Source organism: Aulonocara sp. 'chitande type north' Nkhata Bay, linkage group LG15 (assembly GCF_057382095.1).
Source record: "Aulonocara sp. 'chitande type north' Nkhata Bay isolate Kocher_YH1m ecotype deep benthic linkage group LG15, A_spYH_male_GT1.1, whole genome shotgun sequence".
Taxonomy (NCBI): domain Eukaryota; kingdom Metazoa; phylum Chordata; class Actinopteri; order Cichliformes; family Cichlidae; genus Aulonocara; species Aulonocara sp. 'chitande type north' Nkhata Bay.
Window position 1 is genome coordinate 29,369,337 of NC_141358.1, and position 14,618 is coordinate 29,383,954.

The 14,618-nt window shown below is 52.5% G+C and overlaps 1 protein-coding gene across 1 annotated transcript; it reads left to right on the forward strand.

Moving 5' to 3' along the window:
* Positions 1–2,936: 2,936 nt before the first annotated feature.
* Positions 2,937–3,876, forward strand: LOC147313332 (uncharacterized). Its single transcript, XM_086262934.1, has 2 exons — positions 2,937–3,489; positions 3,725–3,876. Exons 1-2 carry the CDS (start codon positions 2,937–2,939, stop codon positions 3,874–3,876), a joined length of 705 nt encoding a protein of 234 aa, XP_086119060.1.
* The last annotated feature ends 10,742 nt before the right edge of the window (positions 3,877–14,618 follow it).

The window sequence follows — 14,618 nt, forward strand, 5'->3', positions numbered from 1 at the left end:
AAACCTGGACTTGTTAGGAAAGACGGCATCCACCCCACTTTGGATGGAGCAACTCTCATTTCTAGAAATATGGACAAATTTATTAAACCCCCCAAAATATGACTATCCAGAGTTGGGACCAGGAAGCAGAATTGCAGTCTTACACGCCTCTCTGCAGCTTCTCTCCTCCTGCTATCCCCCCAAAAACCCATCTCCATAGAGACTGTGTCAGCTCCCAAAAAGACAAAAAACAAACTAAAAACCAGCAATAAACAACTTAAACATAAACAATCACAAAGAAAGAACAATACAATATCCACATCTGAACCAAAGAGTAAAACAGTGAAATGTGAATTATTAAATATTAGGTCTCTCTCCTCCAAGTCTCTGTTAGTACATGACTTAATAATTGATCAACAAATCAATTTACTCTGCCTTACAGAAACCTGGTTGCAGCAGGATGATTATGTTGGTTTAAATGAATCAACACCCCCGAGTCATTCTAACTACCAGAAATCTCGAAGCACAGGCCGAGGTGGTGGTGTGGCAGCAATTTTTCACACCAGCCTATTAATTGACGAAAGACCAAGACAGACTTTTAATTCATTTGAAAGCCTGATGCTTAGCCTTGTCCACCCCAGCTGTAAAACTCAGAAACCAGTTTTACTTGTTATTATCTATCGTCCACCTGGGCCTTACACAGAGTTTCTGTCTGATTTCTCAGACTTTTTATCTGATTTAGTTCTCAGCTCAAATAAAATAATTATTGTGGGTGATTTTAACATCCATGTAGATGCTAAAAATGACAGCCTCAACATGGCATTTAATCTGTTATTAGACTCAATTGGCTTCTCTCAAAATGTAAAAGAACCCACCAACCACTTTAATCACACTCTAGATCAGACCTTCCCAGTGTGGGGCCCGCCCCCCCCCCCTAGGGGGAGCCATTGCAGGGGGGGCGCGGCATGAAAAGGGAACCAAAAAAAACCAAAAAAAAACAACACTTGGACACTGCTAGCACGGGGGCGCCCACACAAACGCAAAGCAGGAGATGAAGCATTGCTGAATATGTTTCCAAACCAACTTCATTCTAAGCCAAAGACTAGAAAATATGGTGAAGCATATCTGCCCTTTGGCTTCACCTGCACAAGTGTCGAGGTAACTCTCCCCTGCAGAATTGGTTTTCCCTACATCGGGAGCACACGCTGGGCTCTCCAAATAACAGACAAACAGTATCCCACATTCTTGATTTTTAGTTCACAAACACTTGTTGTAATGACTAACTACTCCTGACATTTTGGAGATGTTAGCTCTTTATACAGTAAAGTTACAGTGGGATACAAATAATATTAGGCTGATCCTGCCACGATTTGTTCCCCCTGTCTAAATCACGGACAAATAGTATCCCACAGCTGTTTATGTTTTTAAACCCATTTTGGACAGAGGCATTTTTTTGAAAAATTTATTGATAGCAATGTTGAATATTATTACACAGGGAAAAAACAACTACATGTAAAATAATTACACCGTGACGCCTCTGCCTTTCTAAATGGATGGACAGTAACTGCATGTTTATATGTAAGCGTGTAAAACCTGAAGATAGAGACAAAATACTGTTAATCTGACTATTTGCCATTCTGCAATTCATCTCCTGTAAGCAATAATGTGGCGCACAACGTGACGTGAAAAAAGGCACATACGTTTGACGTTGCATGGAGAACTCTGTATTCCTTGTCCACACGTAAACGCAAAAAAAGAGTTTTAAAAAATCTCAGTTTTCTGTGATTTGAAACGCCGTTTACGTGTGGATGAAACACCTGCGTTTTCAAAAATACCCGTGTAGGTGCAGACGTAGCGTGAAAGAGTTAGTAGTTTATTTTCTTACTACCTGCAGATTACTTGTATTTGCTCAATAGTTTACTAAATGTTTGACGTGTGAAATAAACCTCAATTGAGCAAAATATGGGTGTGTGTTGTTGGAGGATGTGTTAGTGCTTGCGTGTGTGCGCGCGCGCGAAGGGGGGGGGGGGGGGGCGCGAACATTTTTCTGTAAAACAAAGGGGGGCCCAGCGAAAAAAGCTTGGGAACCACTGCTCTAGATCTTGTTTTAACATATAGAAACTGAACATTTAACAATGTTTCCTAAAAACCCTCTCCTGTCTGATCATTTCTTGATAACATTTACATTTACAATAATTGATTACACAGCAGTGGAGAGTAGACTTTATCAAAGTAGATGTCTTTCTGAAAGCGCTGTAACTAAGTTTAAGAATATAATCCACCCACTGTTATCATCTTCAATGCCCTGTATCAGCATAGAGCAGAGCAGCTATCTTTTTTTTTTTTTATGTATTTATTTATGCAAGTTTCAAATTTTTTTACACATTCACTGTCGTGATCCTGGGTCGTTGACCCAGCGTTTTGTGTTTCTTTTTGGGTTCATCTTGTGTTTGGTGTTTATTCTGATTCTGTATTAATTCTTTGGGTTGGTTGTCGTGTTTATTATCCCTACCTGTGTCTCCCCTCTGTGCTCCGTTCAGGTCCCTGTGTTTTTGTTGCAAAACAGTCTGGGTGTTTCCGGTTTTACTTTGTAGGTCTGCCTCTCATCATGTCCATTAGTGTCAGCTGTGTCCACCCCTGCATGTCATCTCCTCATTACCTAGTGTGTATTTATAGTGTGTGTTGGCTTCTGTTCATCGTCGGATCGTCTGTGTTTCTCGGTGTAACTACGTCTCTCTGCATTCTCCGCTCCCCGTTTCATGCTTAGGTTTGTTATTTAGTTTTCCCAGTCTAGGTTTTTTCAGTCATTCGTCTTGTCTCACTACCTGTTCAGTCGCTCCACTTCTGCAAATAAAACTTCATTCTCATCACCAGTCAACTGCCTGCATTTTGGGTCCTTTTCCTCCTACACCACACGGCTCACGCCGGCAGCCGTGACAGCACGATCCGACCATACTATGGACCCCGCAGGCTCCGCCCGTGAGGAAGATATTCTCCGCGTACAGTGTCTGATGAGCCGAATAACCCGTGCCACGGACCCACGGACAATTTCTGTTGGACTAAACGCTATTAAGGCGATCGTCGAAGGAAATCCTTTCCTTCGTGAGCTTTCCTGCTATGGAGATTTTATGGGAGAATTAAGCCGAGGCCAGGAGGCGTGGCGGGCTCGGGAGCAGTCAGAGCGCGTCGATTCCCGGAAGGCCTCGCTGCAGTCGCAGCCGATGGAGATCTCTGCAACGCAGCAGCAGACTTTACCGCGGAGAGCTGTTTCCGTGCCGGTGCCAAGGAATTCTTCAGCCTCCGCGTCCCGCTCTGATCACTACACACCTGCCTCTTTCCTCGCGGCTATGTGGTCAGACGATGAGGAGCCAGCTTCCTTTTCCCCATCACCACTAGCCTCCTCTGTCGTCTTCTCCGCCTCCTCCTCCCGCAAGAAACGGCGTATGCGCCGCCAGCGCTCCTCTCCTCAGCTGGACTCTGAGATTATGACACAGCCAGCTGTGGTGAGTGGTAAAGACTGTCTTTCTGCTTTCTCCGAACTGCAAAGTGTTACCCCAGAGACTGAATCCAAAGTTTCTATGGGCTCAGGATCAGATATCTCTGTCTCAGTTAATGCTGAAGCGGCAAAATTAAAGACTGTGGTTTCAGAGACCATTTTTTCCAGTCCCAGGGATTTAAGGGGCTCTCTTCATGCACCCTCTGAATCCAGGGATGCTTTAAAGGGTACGGTTAATACTGACTCCAGGATTGGAGATGCTAGCCCTGTTTTTCAAGGGACTGCGACCCCCTCCGGGGCCTCCCCAGAAGCTGAGCCACCTTCCTCAGCTGATTCTGGACCCCTGGAGGTTAAGGAGCCAGGGCAGGTCGTTCAGGAGCAGTCGCCTTTCCCACTGTTAGCACAGCCGTTAGCTCAGTCTCCAGCATCAGCTGCTCACTTGCCCTTAGCTCAGTTACCAGCTCAGGTTGCAGGTCAGCTATTAGTTCCACCACCTGTTCAGCCATCACCTTCACCTACTCCTCCTGTACATGCAAGCCAACCCATAACGGACAGTTCAACAACTTCTTACTCTAAGCAGAGAGACAAACCCAATAACAATGGAAACATTCCTCAAGAGCTGGCCAGTTCTGAGACTGAGACACACTCCAGGGCCTCCCCAGAGGCTGGGTTTCGACCCCCAGCTGACTCTGGACCCCTGGAGGTTAAGAAGCCAGCTGAGGACTGCACCGGACTGTCGCTGCCTGAGCTGAGTCACTGCTCAGTGCAGCTGCAGTCTGCTTTATGTTTGCCAGAGGCCCGTGTGCCTGCTGGTTCTGTTGCGTCCCTGCCAGAGGCCCGTGCGCCTGCTGGTTCTGTTGCGTCCCTGCCAGAGGCCCGTGTGCCTGCTAGTTCTGTTGCGTTCCTGCCAGAGTCCCGTGGGCCTGCTGGTTCTGTTCCGTCTCTGCCAGAGGTCTCCGCACCTGCTGGTTCTGTTCTGTGTGTGCCAGGGGCTCCAGTGCCCACTGGTTCTGAGACTGTTTTTTCTGGGGGGCCGGAGGAGCCCGTCCAGCGTCCTGCCTCGTCAGCTGGGGGGCCCAAGGAGCCCGTCCAGCGTCCTGCCTCGTCAGCTGGGGGGCCCGAGGAGCCCGTCCAGCCCCAAGACTCGTCAGCTGGGGGGCCCGAGGGGCCCGTCCAGCGTCCTGCCTCGTCAGCTGGAGGGCCCGAGGAGCCCGTCCAGCCGCCAGCTGCAGCCTCATCATCCTCGCCAGCTGCAGCTTCATCCACGCCGCGGGCAGCAGCAGCTTCTTCCACGCCTGCAGCGCTACAGTCTCCGGCTTCCACGCCGTCGCCTGCTGCAGCCTCATCATCCTCGCCAGCTGCAGCCTCCCTGTCTTCACCCACACCGTCGCCTGGTCCAGCCTCCCTGTCTTCACCCACACCGTCGCCTGGTCCAGCTTCAGCTTCATCAGCTTCGCCGTCGCCTGGTCCAGCTTCAGCTTCATCAGCTTCGCCGTCGCCTGGTCCGGCCTCCTCATCAGTGTCATCAGCTTCGCCTGGTCCGGCATCTGCTTCAGCATCCTCCTCGCCTGGTCCAGCGTCTGCTTTGGCTTCATCCGCTTCGCCTGGTCCAGCCACTGCTTCATCCTCGTCTGGTCCAGCCACTGCTTCATCCTCGTCTGGTCCAGCCTCCGCTTCATCCTCGTCTGGTCCAGCCTCCATGTCTTCAGCATCGCCTGGTCCGGCTCCAGCATCCTCATCAGCATCGCCTGGTCCGGCTCCAGCACCCTCATCAGCATCGCCTGGTCCGGCTTCTGCTTCAGCTTCGCCTGGTCCGGCCTCTGCTTCAGTATCCTCATCAGCTGCTTCACCTGGTCCAGCTTCAGCCTCCTCATCAGCTGCTGCCTCGCCTGGTCCAGCCTCAGCTTCTGCTTCAGCCTCGCCTGGTCCAGCCTCAGCTTCAGCTTCAGCCTCGCCTGGTCCTGCTTCTGCTTCTGCTTCAGCCTCGCCTGGTCCTGCTTCTGCTTCAGCCTCGCCTGGTCCTGCTTCTGCTTCAGCCTCGCCTGGTCCAGCCTCCGCATCCTCATCATCCTCATCAGCGTCGCCTGGTCCAACTTCCGCATCCTCATCATCCTCATCAACGTCGTCTGGTCCAGCCTCCGCTTCCGCCTCGTCTGGTCCAGCCTCCGCTTTGCCTGGGGCTGCAGGGGCCACGCAGCCTTCAGGTCCCCTACTACCGCCTCCACATCGTCGGTCATCTGCCAGGCCGCTTGTTGGGCATCTCCGCCACCGTGGACGCCCTCCTGAGCACCCTCCTGAACGCCGCCACTGCCTTCCGAGTGGCCGGCCCCCGGATCTGCTCTGTCGCCGCCACTGCCTTCCGCGTGGCCGGCCCCCAGAACTGTTTGCCCGTCGCCGCAGTTGCCGTCCACACGGTCGGCCCCCAGAACCAAACTGTTTTGGCCTCCTGCGCTGTCGGCCTCCGGGTCGGCCCCCTGAACTTGACCTTCTGGGTCTTTCTGGGCTCTGTCCCTCCTTCCTGGTCCCCCGCCGCCCGCCCTGGTTGGGTTGTTTTCTGTTTTTGGCCGTTTTTTGTGCTTCTGTTGGGCAGTCTGGGGCCCGCCCTTGAGGGGGGGGGGGGGGTACTGTTGTGATCCTGGGTCGTTGACCCAGCGTTTTGTGTTTCTTTTTGGGTTCATCTTGTGTTTGGTGTTTATTCTGATTCTGTATTAATTCTTTGGGTTGGTTGTCGTGTTTATTATCCCTACCTGTGTCTCCCCTCTGTGCTCCGTTCAGGTCCCTGTGTTTTTGTTGCAAAACAGTCTGGGTGTTTCCGGTTTTACTTTGTAGGTCTGCCTCTCATCATGTCCATTAGTGTCAGCTGTGTCCACCCCTGCATGTCATCTCCTCATTACCTAGTGTGTATTTATAGTGTGTGTTGGCTTCTGTTCATCGTCGGATCGTCTGTGTTTCTTGGTGTAACTACGTCTCTCTGCATTCTCCGCTCCCCGTTTCATGCTTAGGTTTGTTATTTAGTTTTCCCAGTCTAGGTTTTTTCAGTCATTCGTCTTGTCTCACTACCTGTTCAGTCGCTCCACTTCTGCAAATAAAACTTCATTCTCATCACCAGTCAACTGCCTGCATTTTGGGTCCTTTTCCTCCTACACCACACGGCTCACGCCGGCAGCCGTGACATTCACAAACAGCGGGACAGAAGAACACAGACAATAAAGACAATAACAACCAAGAAAAACAACCAAACAAAACAAAAACAAAACAAAACAGAGCAACAAACCACACAACAGGGTACACGGCCAGCACTTATTAAAAACAGCAGAGAAGCAAACAAAGCAACTGGTATACATGTCAAACAACTCACAATCTAGTGAGTCCAATCCACAAGATCAAATCCAAAGATCGCTAGGAGGAGCTGATAACAATCATGCAAAAACAGTTATGGGCAACAGCTAAGAATGAAAGCAGTTAAAACAACGTGGTCAGGACCCAGGGCGTGGACTGTCCTTCTTAATGTGGTCTATAAAGGGCCCCCATATCTTCCTGAACTTCTCCATGGAATCAGACTGTGGAATATACGAGGCACAGGTACACGCACACGCAGGTTGTTATTGCCAAGTTCCACATTTATTCACACGTTTCACAGGTTTATGCTTTTCACATAGACTGACAGCTCGTTCCCAGCTGACGTGTGTCGTTTTTTCATCCCGCCACCGCTCTCCGTCTCACTATAAAACAGGGGAGGGAAAACCATCGTCAGTCCATAATCACCATCAGCTGTTCTTACCGGCGTCTCCCGTACCGCCCCGTTGAGCCCACTGCACCACTCCTCCCCTGCACCCGCGCCTGGGGCCCCGCCTCCGCCACACACCCCCACCGCCCGACTGAGGCCGGGGAGCCGTCCGGCCAAGCCAACTCCCCCCCCCCCGCGAGCGAGAGAGGAAATCGGCCACCGCCATCTGCGCCCCCGGCCTATGGACCACCTTGAACTTAAACGGCTGCAGAGCCAGATACCACCGGGTGATCCGGGCGTTGGCATCCTTCATGCGGTGGAGCCACTGCAGCGGGGCGTGGTCTGAACAGAGGGTGAAAGAGCGCCCCAGGAGGTAATAGCGAAGGAAGTCGACCGCCCACCGGATAGCCAAGCACTCCTTCTCCACGGTACTGTACCGTCTCTCGCGCTCCGCCAGCTTCCGGCTGATGTAAAGGACGGGACGGTCAGCCCCCCTCACCTGCTGGGACAAAACGGCCCCCAGCCCCCTGTCCGAGGCGTCGGTCTGCAGGACAAAAGGGAGGGAGAAGTTAGGCGTGTGAAGCAGTGGCTCCCCACAGAGAGCCTTTTTCACCTGCACAAACGCCGCCTGGCACGGCCCCGTCCACTGGACCAGATCCGGGGCACCCTTCCGAGTGAGATCGGTCAGGGGGCTGGTCAGCTGCGCAAACCCCGGCACAAAGCGGTGATAGTAACCCGCCAGCCCCAGGAACCGTCTCACCTCCTTTTTTGTCCCGGGGCGCGGGCAGGATGCGATGGCCGCCGTCTTCTCCACCTGACGCACCTGCCCGCCCCCCAGGTGGTACCCCAGATACTGCACCTCCCTCCGTCCAACCGCGCACTTCTTCGGGTTGGCCGTGAGCCCCGCCCCCCTCAGGGACTCCAGGACCACAGCCACCCGCTGCACATGCTCTGCCCAGGTGTCGCTGTGGATGATCACGTCATCCAAGTAGGCAGCAGCATACGCAGCGTGTGGGCGCAGCACCCGGTCCATGAGGCGCTGGAAGGTGGCAGGGGCCCCGAACAAGCCGAACGGAAGCGTAACGAATTGGTACAAACCGAACGGAGTGGAGAAGGCTGTTTTCTCCTTGGACTCGGCAGACAAGGGAATCTGCCAGTAGCCCCTGGTTAAATCCAGTGTCGTGAAAAAACGGGCCGTGCCCAGCCGATCCAGGAGCTCGTCGACCCGGGGCATGGGATAAGCATCAAAACGTGACACTTCATTCACCTTGCGATAGTCGACACAGAACCGTATAGACCCATCCTTCTTCACCACCAGAACGATGGGGCTACACCAGGCGCTGTGCGACTCTTCTATCACTCCCATTCTCAGCATTTCAGCCAATTCCCTCTGCACGATTTGCCGTTTATGCTCAGGAAGCCTGTAGGGCCGTGAACGCACCGTCACGCCAGGCTGCGTTACAAAATGATGCTCAATGAGAGACGCCCGGCCGGGCAGGGGGGAGAGCACATAAGCAAAATGCTGTTGTAACGCGACAACGTCCGCTCTCTGGGCCTGTGTGAGATGGTCATCACAAGGGAGGGAGGCGGGGATGATGGACTTTGGCACCTCCGGCCCCAACTCATCTCTCTCCTTAACCAGGCTTACCAGAGAAGCGGTTTCAACCTCTCTCCACGCTTTAAGGAGATTGAGGTGATAAATCTGCGTGGCCCCTCCCCTGTCCGACCGAGCGACCTCATAGTCAACGTCCCCGACTCGCCGTGTGACCACAAAGGGTCCTTGCCACTTGGCGAGCAACTTCGAGCTGGAAGAAGGGAGTAATACAAGCACTTTGTCTCCCGGTGAAAATTGCCTGAGTCTAGCCCCTCTGTCATACAGGCGTTGCTGACGCTGCTGAGCCTGGAGCAAATTCTCCCGTGACAACCTCCCCAAAGTGTGGAGTTTTGCTCTCAGGTCCAACACGTACTGAATCTCATTCTTGGCGGGGCTCGGACCGTCCTCCCAGCTTTCTTTAATCAGGTCGAGCACCCCACGTGGCCTCCTGCCGAACAGCAGTTCAAAAGGAGAAAATCCCGTGGAGGCCTGGGGCACCTCCCGCACTGCGAATAACAGAGGGTCTAGCCAGTGATCCCAATTGCGTTCATCCTCGTTAATGAACTTACGAATCATGGACTTCAAAGTCTTATTCAGCCGCTCCACCAGCCCGTCGGTCTGAGGGTGGTAGACGCTGGTCCGAATAGATTTAATGCCCAGTAATTCGTACAGTTCCCGCAGTGTACGAGACATAAACGACGTGCCCTGGTCAGTCAGTATCTCTTTCGGGATTCCGACTCGGGAGATGACCTGAAACAGTGCCTGCACCACACTCTTTGCAGAGATGGTGCGCAGCGGGACTGCTTCCGGGTACCGCGTTGCATAATCCACCAGGACTAACACAAAGCGGTTGCCGCGTGCACTCCGGTGAAACGGCCCGATGAGGTCCATGCCAATGCGCTCAAACGGGACCTCTATGAGTGGAAGCGGACGCAAAGGCGCTTTCGGTATGGCCGGCAGGTTAACGAGCTGGCACTCCGGGCAGGACGCGCACCAGCGGCACACATCCGCTCGGATGCCCGGCCAATAGAACCGGGCCGTTATTCACTCCAGAGTTTTTTCGTAGCCCATATGCCCTGCCATGGGGTTATAATGAGCCGCCTGGAAAATCGTTTCCCGACGGCCCTGCGGCACTAACAACTGTGCGAGTGTCTCCTCCGTCCGAGTGTCATGACTCACTCGATACAACCAGTCATTCAATAGAATGAAGCGCGGGTAGGTCCGCGCGGCCTCAGGGCGCACCACGTAACCATCTATCGCCATGACCTGGTCGAAGGCTGAGCGTAGGGTGTCATCACAAGACTGCTCCAGTGGGAAATCACCCATGGGGGGAACCACCAGAGCCGGCGGGGCCTCCCGTGAAGGACCCGCTGGCTCTCCCTCCCCGGAGTCAGCGTCAGACGACCCCGCGTCACCACTGAACGTCGCGCAAACACTACACACTGCCCCTGGTCGTGATCGCACCCCCGCGTACTGATCTAACAGGCGATGAAACCCCGGCCAATTCGTGCCCAGAATCAGGGGGTGCGACCGGCGCGGGCTAACCGCCGCCGTTAATCTATGCGTTTTTCCCCTATATTTTAACAGCAGCGGCACTACGGGATACCTGTGAACATCACCATGAACACACCTCACCTCCACCCATTCCGCCTCCAACAATGCCCCGGGGCGAACCAAGCCTTGGTGGACGAGCGTCTGCGTGCAGCCCATGTCCACCAACGCATGGCGTATACCCCCTCGAGTCCTTACCGGAATGCTGTATGTCCCTCCTGGGCCGGGAGAGGGCGCTGGGGTACCGGCAACACGGAACACCTGCCCCACTTCCATAAGTGGACAGTCCCTCCTCAGGTGTCCCAGTTGCCCGCACTTCCAGCACTCCTGCCCCGACGTCTGTGCGGCTCTCCGTGGCTCAGGGGCGGTACCGCTCGTCTCGGCTCCCCGGGACGGCACAAATGTAGCAAAGGGATTCGTGGGGCTCAGCGCCGGCGCCCGCTCTGCCTGCCCTGGCGCAGGTACCCGGCGCCTCGGGGCCGGTACTGGGGCCTGTCTACTTGGCCTCCGGCTGCCGTCCCCGGGCTCCCCTGCTCTCACGGCAAGGTGGTCCTCCGCCAACGTCACCACCACCTCCAGACTCGCGGGCCGGTGGCACCGGACCCATCTCGCCGTTTCCGCCAGCAGCCCCTCCACGAACTGCTCCAGCACCACCTTGTCCACCAGCAGCGTCTCGCCCTCTGACGATCCCGGCTGCAGCCAGCGCACCGCTGCATCGCGTAGCTGTCGGGCCCAGGCGAACGGACGATCCGCCGCGGCCAGCCGGCAGGCTCGGAACCGCCGGCGATGATCTTCGGCGGTGAGCCCCAGCCGGTCCACCACCGCTCGGCTCACGTCCCGGAAACAGCTCCTCGAAGCCGGCGGCAGACTCAGGGCCGCCGTTTGGGCCTCCCCAGACAGCAGGGGGAGCAGCCGCGGAGCCCACTCCTCCTGCGGCCATTGGCAAGCCTCTGCCGTGGCACGGAAAGTTTCCAAGAAAACCTGGGGGTCGTCCCCCTCCCCCATCCGGGGCACCGGGCGGTGTGTTTTGGATCATTGTCATGTTGGAAGACCCAGCCTCGTTTCATCTTCAAAGTTCTCACTGATGGAAGGAGGTTTTGGCTCAAAATCTCACGATACATGGCCCCATTCATTCTGTCCTTAACACGGATCAGTCGTCCTGTCCCCTTGGCAGAAAAACAGCCCCATAGCATGATGTTTCCACCCCCATGCTTCACAGTAGGTATGGTGTTCTTGGGATGCAACTCAGTATTCTTCTTCCTCCAAACACGACGGGTTGAGTTTATACCAAAAAGTTCTACTTTGGTTTCATCTGACCACATGACATTCTCCCAATCCTCTGCTGTATCATCCATGTGCTCTCTGGCAAACTTCAGACGGGCCTGGACATGCACTGGCTTCAGCAGCGGAACACGTCTGGCACTGCGGGATTTGATTCCCTGCCGTTGTAGTGTGTTACTGATGGTGACCTTTGTTACTTTGGTCCCAGCTCTCTGCAGGTCATTCACCAGGTCCCCCCGTGTGGTTCTGGGATCTTTGCTCACCGTTCTCATGATCATTTTGACCCTACAGGATGAGATCTTGCGTGGAGCCCCAGATCGAGGGAGATTATCAGTGGTCTTGTATGTCTTCCATTTTCTGATGATTGCTCCCACAGTTGATTTTTTCACACCAAGCTGCTTGCCTATTGTAGATTCACTCTTCCCAGTCTGGTGCAGGTCTACAATACTTTTCCTGGTGTCCTTCGAAAGCTCTTTGGTCTTGGCCATGGCGGAGTTTGGAGTCTGACTGTTTGCGGCTGTGGACAGGTGTCTTTTATACAGATGATGAGTTCAAACAGGTGCCATTCATACAGGTAACGAGTGGGGGACAGAAAAGCTTCTTACAGAAGACGTTACAGGTCTGTGAGAGCCAGAGATTTTCCTTCTTTGAGGTGACCAAATACTTATTTTCCACCCTAATTTACGAATAAATTCTTTACAAATCCTACCATGTGAGTTCATGGATTTTTTTTTTCACATTCTGTCTCTCACAGTTGAAGTGTACCTCTGGTGCAAATTACTGACCTCTGTCATCATTTTAAGTGGGGGAACTTGCACAATCGGTGGCTGACTAAATACTTTTTTGCCCCACTGTAGATCGTCAGAGATAACCAAACCAGTGTCCCTTGTCGAAGCCTCTTTAATATGGCAAGAGGGGGCTGCCGAAGAAAAAAGATTGACAAGCCGAGAAATTAAGTGTTTTGAGGTGGGAGGTTCGTTCATCATATTGTAAAAGACATGCTGTATGGGGATGGTATCTAAATTTGAGAATGCTTGCTTGACATAATTCCTAATTTGTAAGTACCGAAAAAAATGACTTGTAGGGAGATTGTACTTTGTCTGAAGCCTAACCGTTATTATGGTGCATGGTAGGTGATATGTTTAAAAGCTGGGTAGGACGTTCTGTGACAAACCACTGGTTTGTATTTATGGGAGGGGGTGTTACGGCCCTAGCTGGGCCTCCTGATACTGCCCTTGTGTGGGTGTGGTGTTTTTCTCCGCCTCCTCCTCTCTTGCTCCACCCCCTGTCTCTCTCGTGCTCTTCTCTCTCCCCAGGACACAGCTGCTGCTCGTTGGACTCATTTACCACCTGGGCCGAGTCAGCAATCACCTCTCTGAGGTCATATAAGCTGGGGATGAGCTGTGAGCAGGGTGGGGTGTTTCTCTGGTGTCTTCTGCTTTGTGTTCTTGGTGTGTAGTTAGCCTGCCTGAAGGGTGGAGTTGTGGAAACAGTATAGCTGCTTTACGTGAGTAGTGTGGGCTTGTGGGCCTTGGCAGCAGTAAAGCCAGCTGCTGTTAGTGACAGGGTGAGCTTGTGGGCCCCTGGAAGTGCCTCCTCGTGGTGTGGAGTTTTTGTTTGGTTGTTGTGTTCTTTGTTGTTGCAACCTTTTTTTCCCGTTTCCAAGTGTTATTGGTAAAACGGCGTTGCCGGCTCTTTAGGTTAAGATTGTCTATAATAAAGACCATTTTATTTACTAAGAACACCTGTTTTCCTTTCATTCTGTTCTGGACTCATTTGTTACTGGTCCCCTCACTCGCATGCCTAGACCCCTTCGGGGGGAACGTAACAGATAATCAGTAGAAAACGCTGCTTGTTTCTGGCTCAGATCTTGCCCTTCGGACGGGTGTTGTAGTTCCTTCCCAAATGCGCCGATCACAGCTGCGGACTCCTGCATCTCCGGAACACACACCGGCCGCGTTCCAACCACTGGCGTCTCCGGAACACACCCTGGCCGAGCCCCAAACACCCGTGTCGAGGCAAGGTCTCCTCTCTGTTCAAACACTGATGGTCCGGGATTTAAATGTATATCCCCAGCTAATAGTAATAATATACAGTCAACAAAGTTTGCAGCACACGCCCCTTGTGATGGTGTTTTGAGGATTGCGAAGTATTCTTCACTTTTTCATTTTTACTCCTTCTCATCGGAGTAAAGATGGAATACAACGCCAAATATCCATGACCAAACAAATGTCATTTTATCTGGTTATCAGTGGTTGGGCCCATTGAACCTTCAAACGTTGATGTAGCCATGTCCTCTGCTGATTTTAACCATGATCCACTGGGAAAAAATTACAGCAGACAGCAAAATAAAAACATACCGGCCTTTTGTTGAACTAGCGACTTCTTGCGGACTGGTTTTCTTTGCTTAAAATCACCCCTGGAGGGTCCTAGAAAAATGCATACACTATTGGGCTTAGAGCCACAAATCGACCACGCCAAAAAAGTGCTATAAAAAATTTATATATTAATATTTTATTCCACTTTAAATTAGCCAATCTTTTAGACCTACTTCTCCTTGAAATATTCATGTCAAGTTTTAATTACATTTCGCGGATTTTAACCCTTTATATCCCGGTTTCGTCACATGAGCGCACTGCTTTTTTTGCCCCAAAAAACAAAAAACTTGAATATTTTCCAAAAAAAACATTTGAGGTAATATTCAATTGTTATTATAATTAGGCCTTTAGATGGACTAAAGATTGGCACCAACATTCATTTCGATCGCCTTTTTTTTTTTTTTCAGGACCAGAAAATGGTCTCCAGGCGGCAAATGCTACTCTAGGCCGAAAGAAGTGCATCTTGCCGGGGTAAGTCGCGACGATGACCGGGGCATGTTGCGTCGGACTCCTTTTTCCAGCACACACGTCCGATACCACGTGACAACAAATACGTCATTTCCTGTTGACTAAAAAAAAAATGCACCCTCTCACAGCCCTAGGGACCGAAAA

Bases quoted from the DNA above. Each gene is read 5' to 3' on its own strand.
- LOC147313332 (XM_086262934.1), top strand. From the start codon at position 2,937: ATGGACCCCGCAGGCTCCGCCCGTGAGGAAGATATTCTCCGCGTACAG. The intron at 3,490-3,724 runs GTAAAGACTGTC...TACTGACTCCAG, and splicing joins ACAGCCAGCTGTGGTGAGTG to GATTGGAGATGCTAGCCCTG.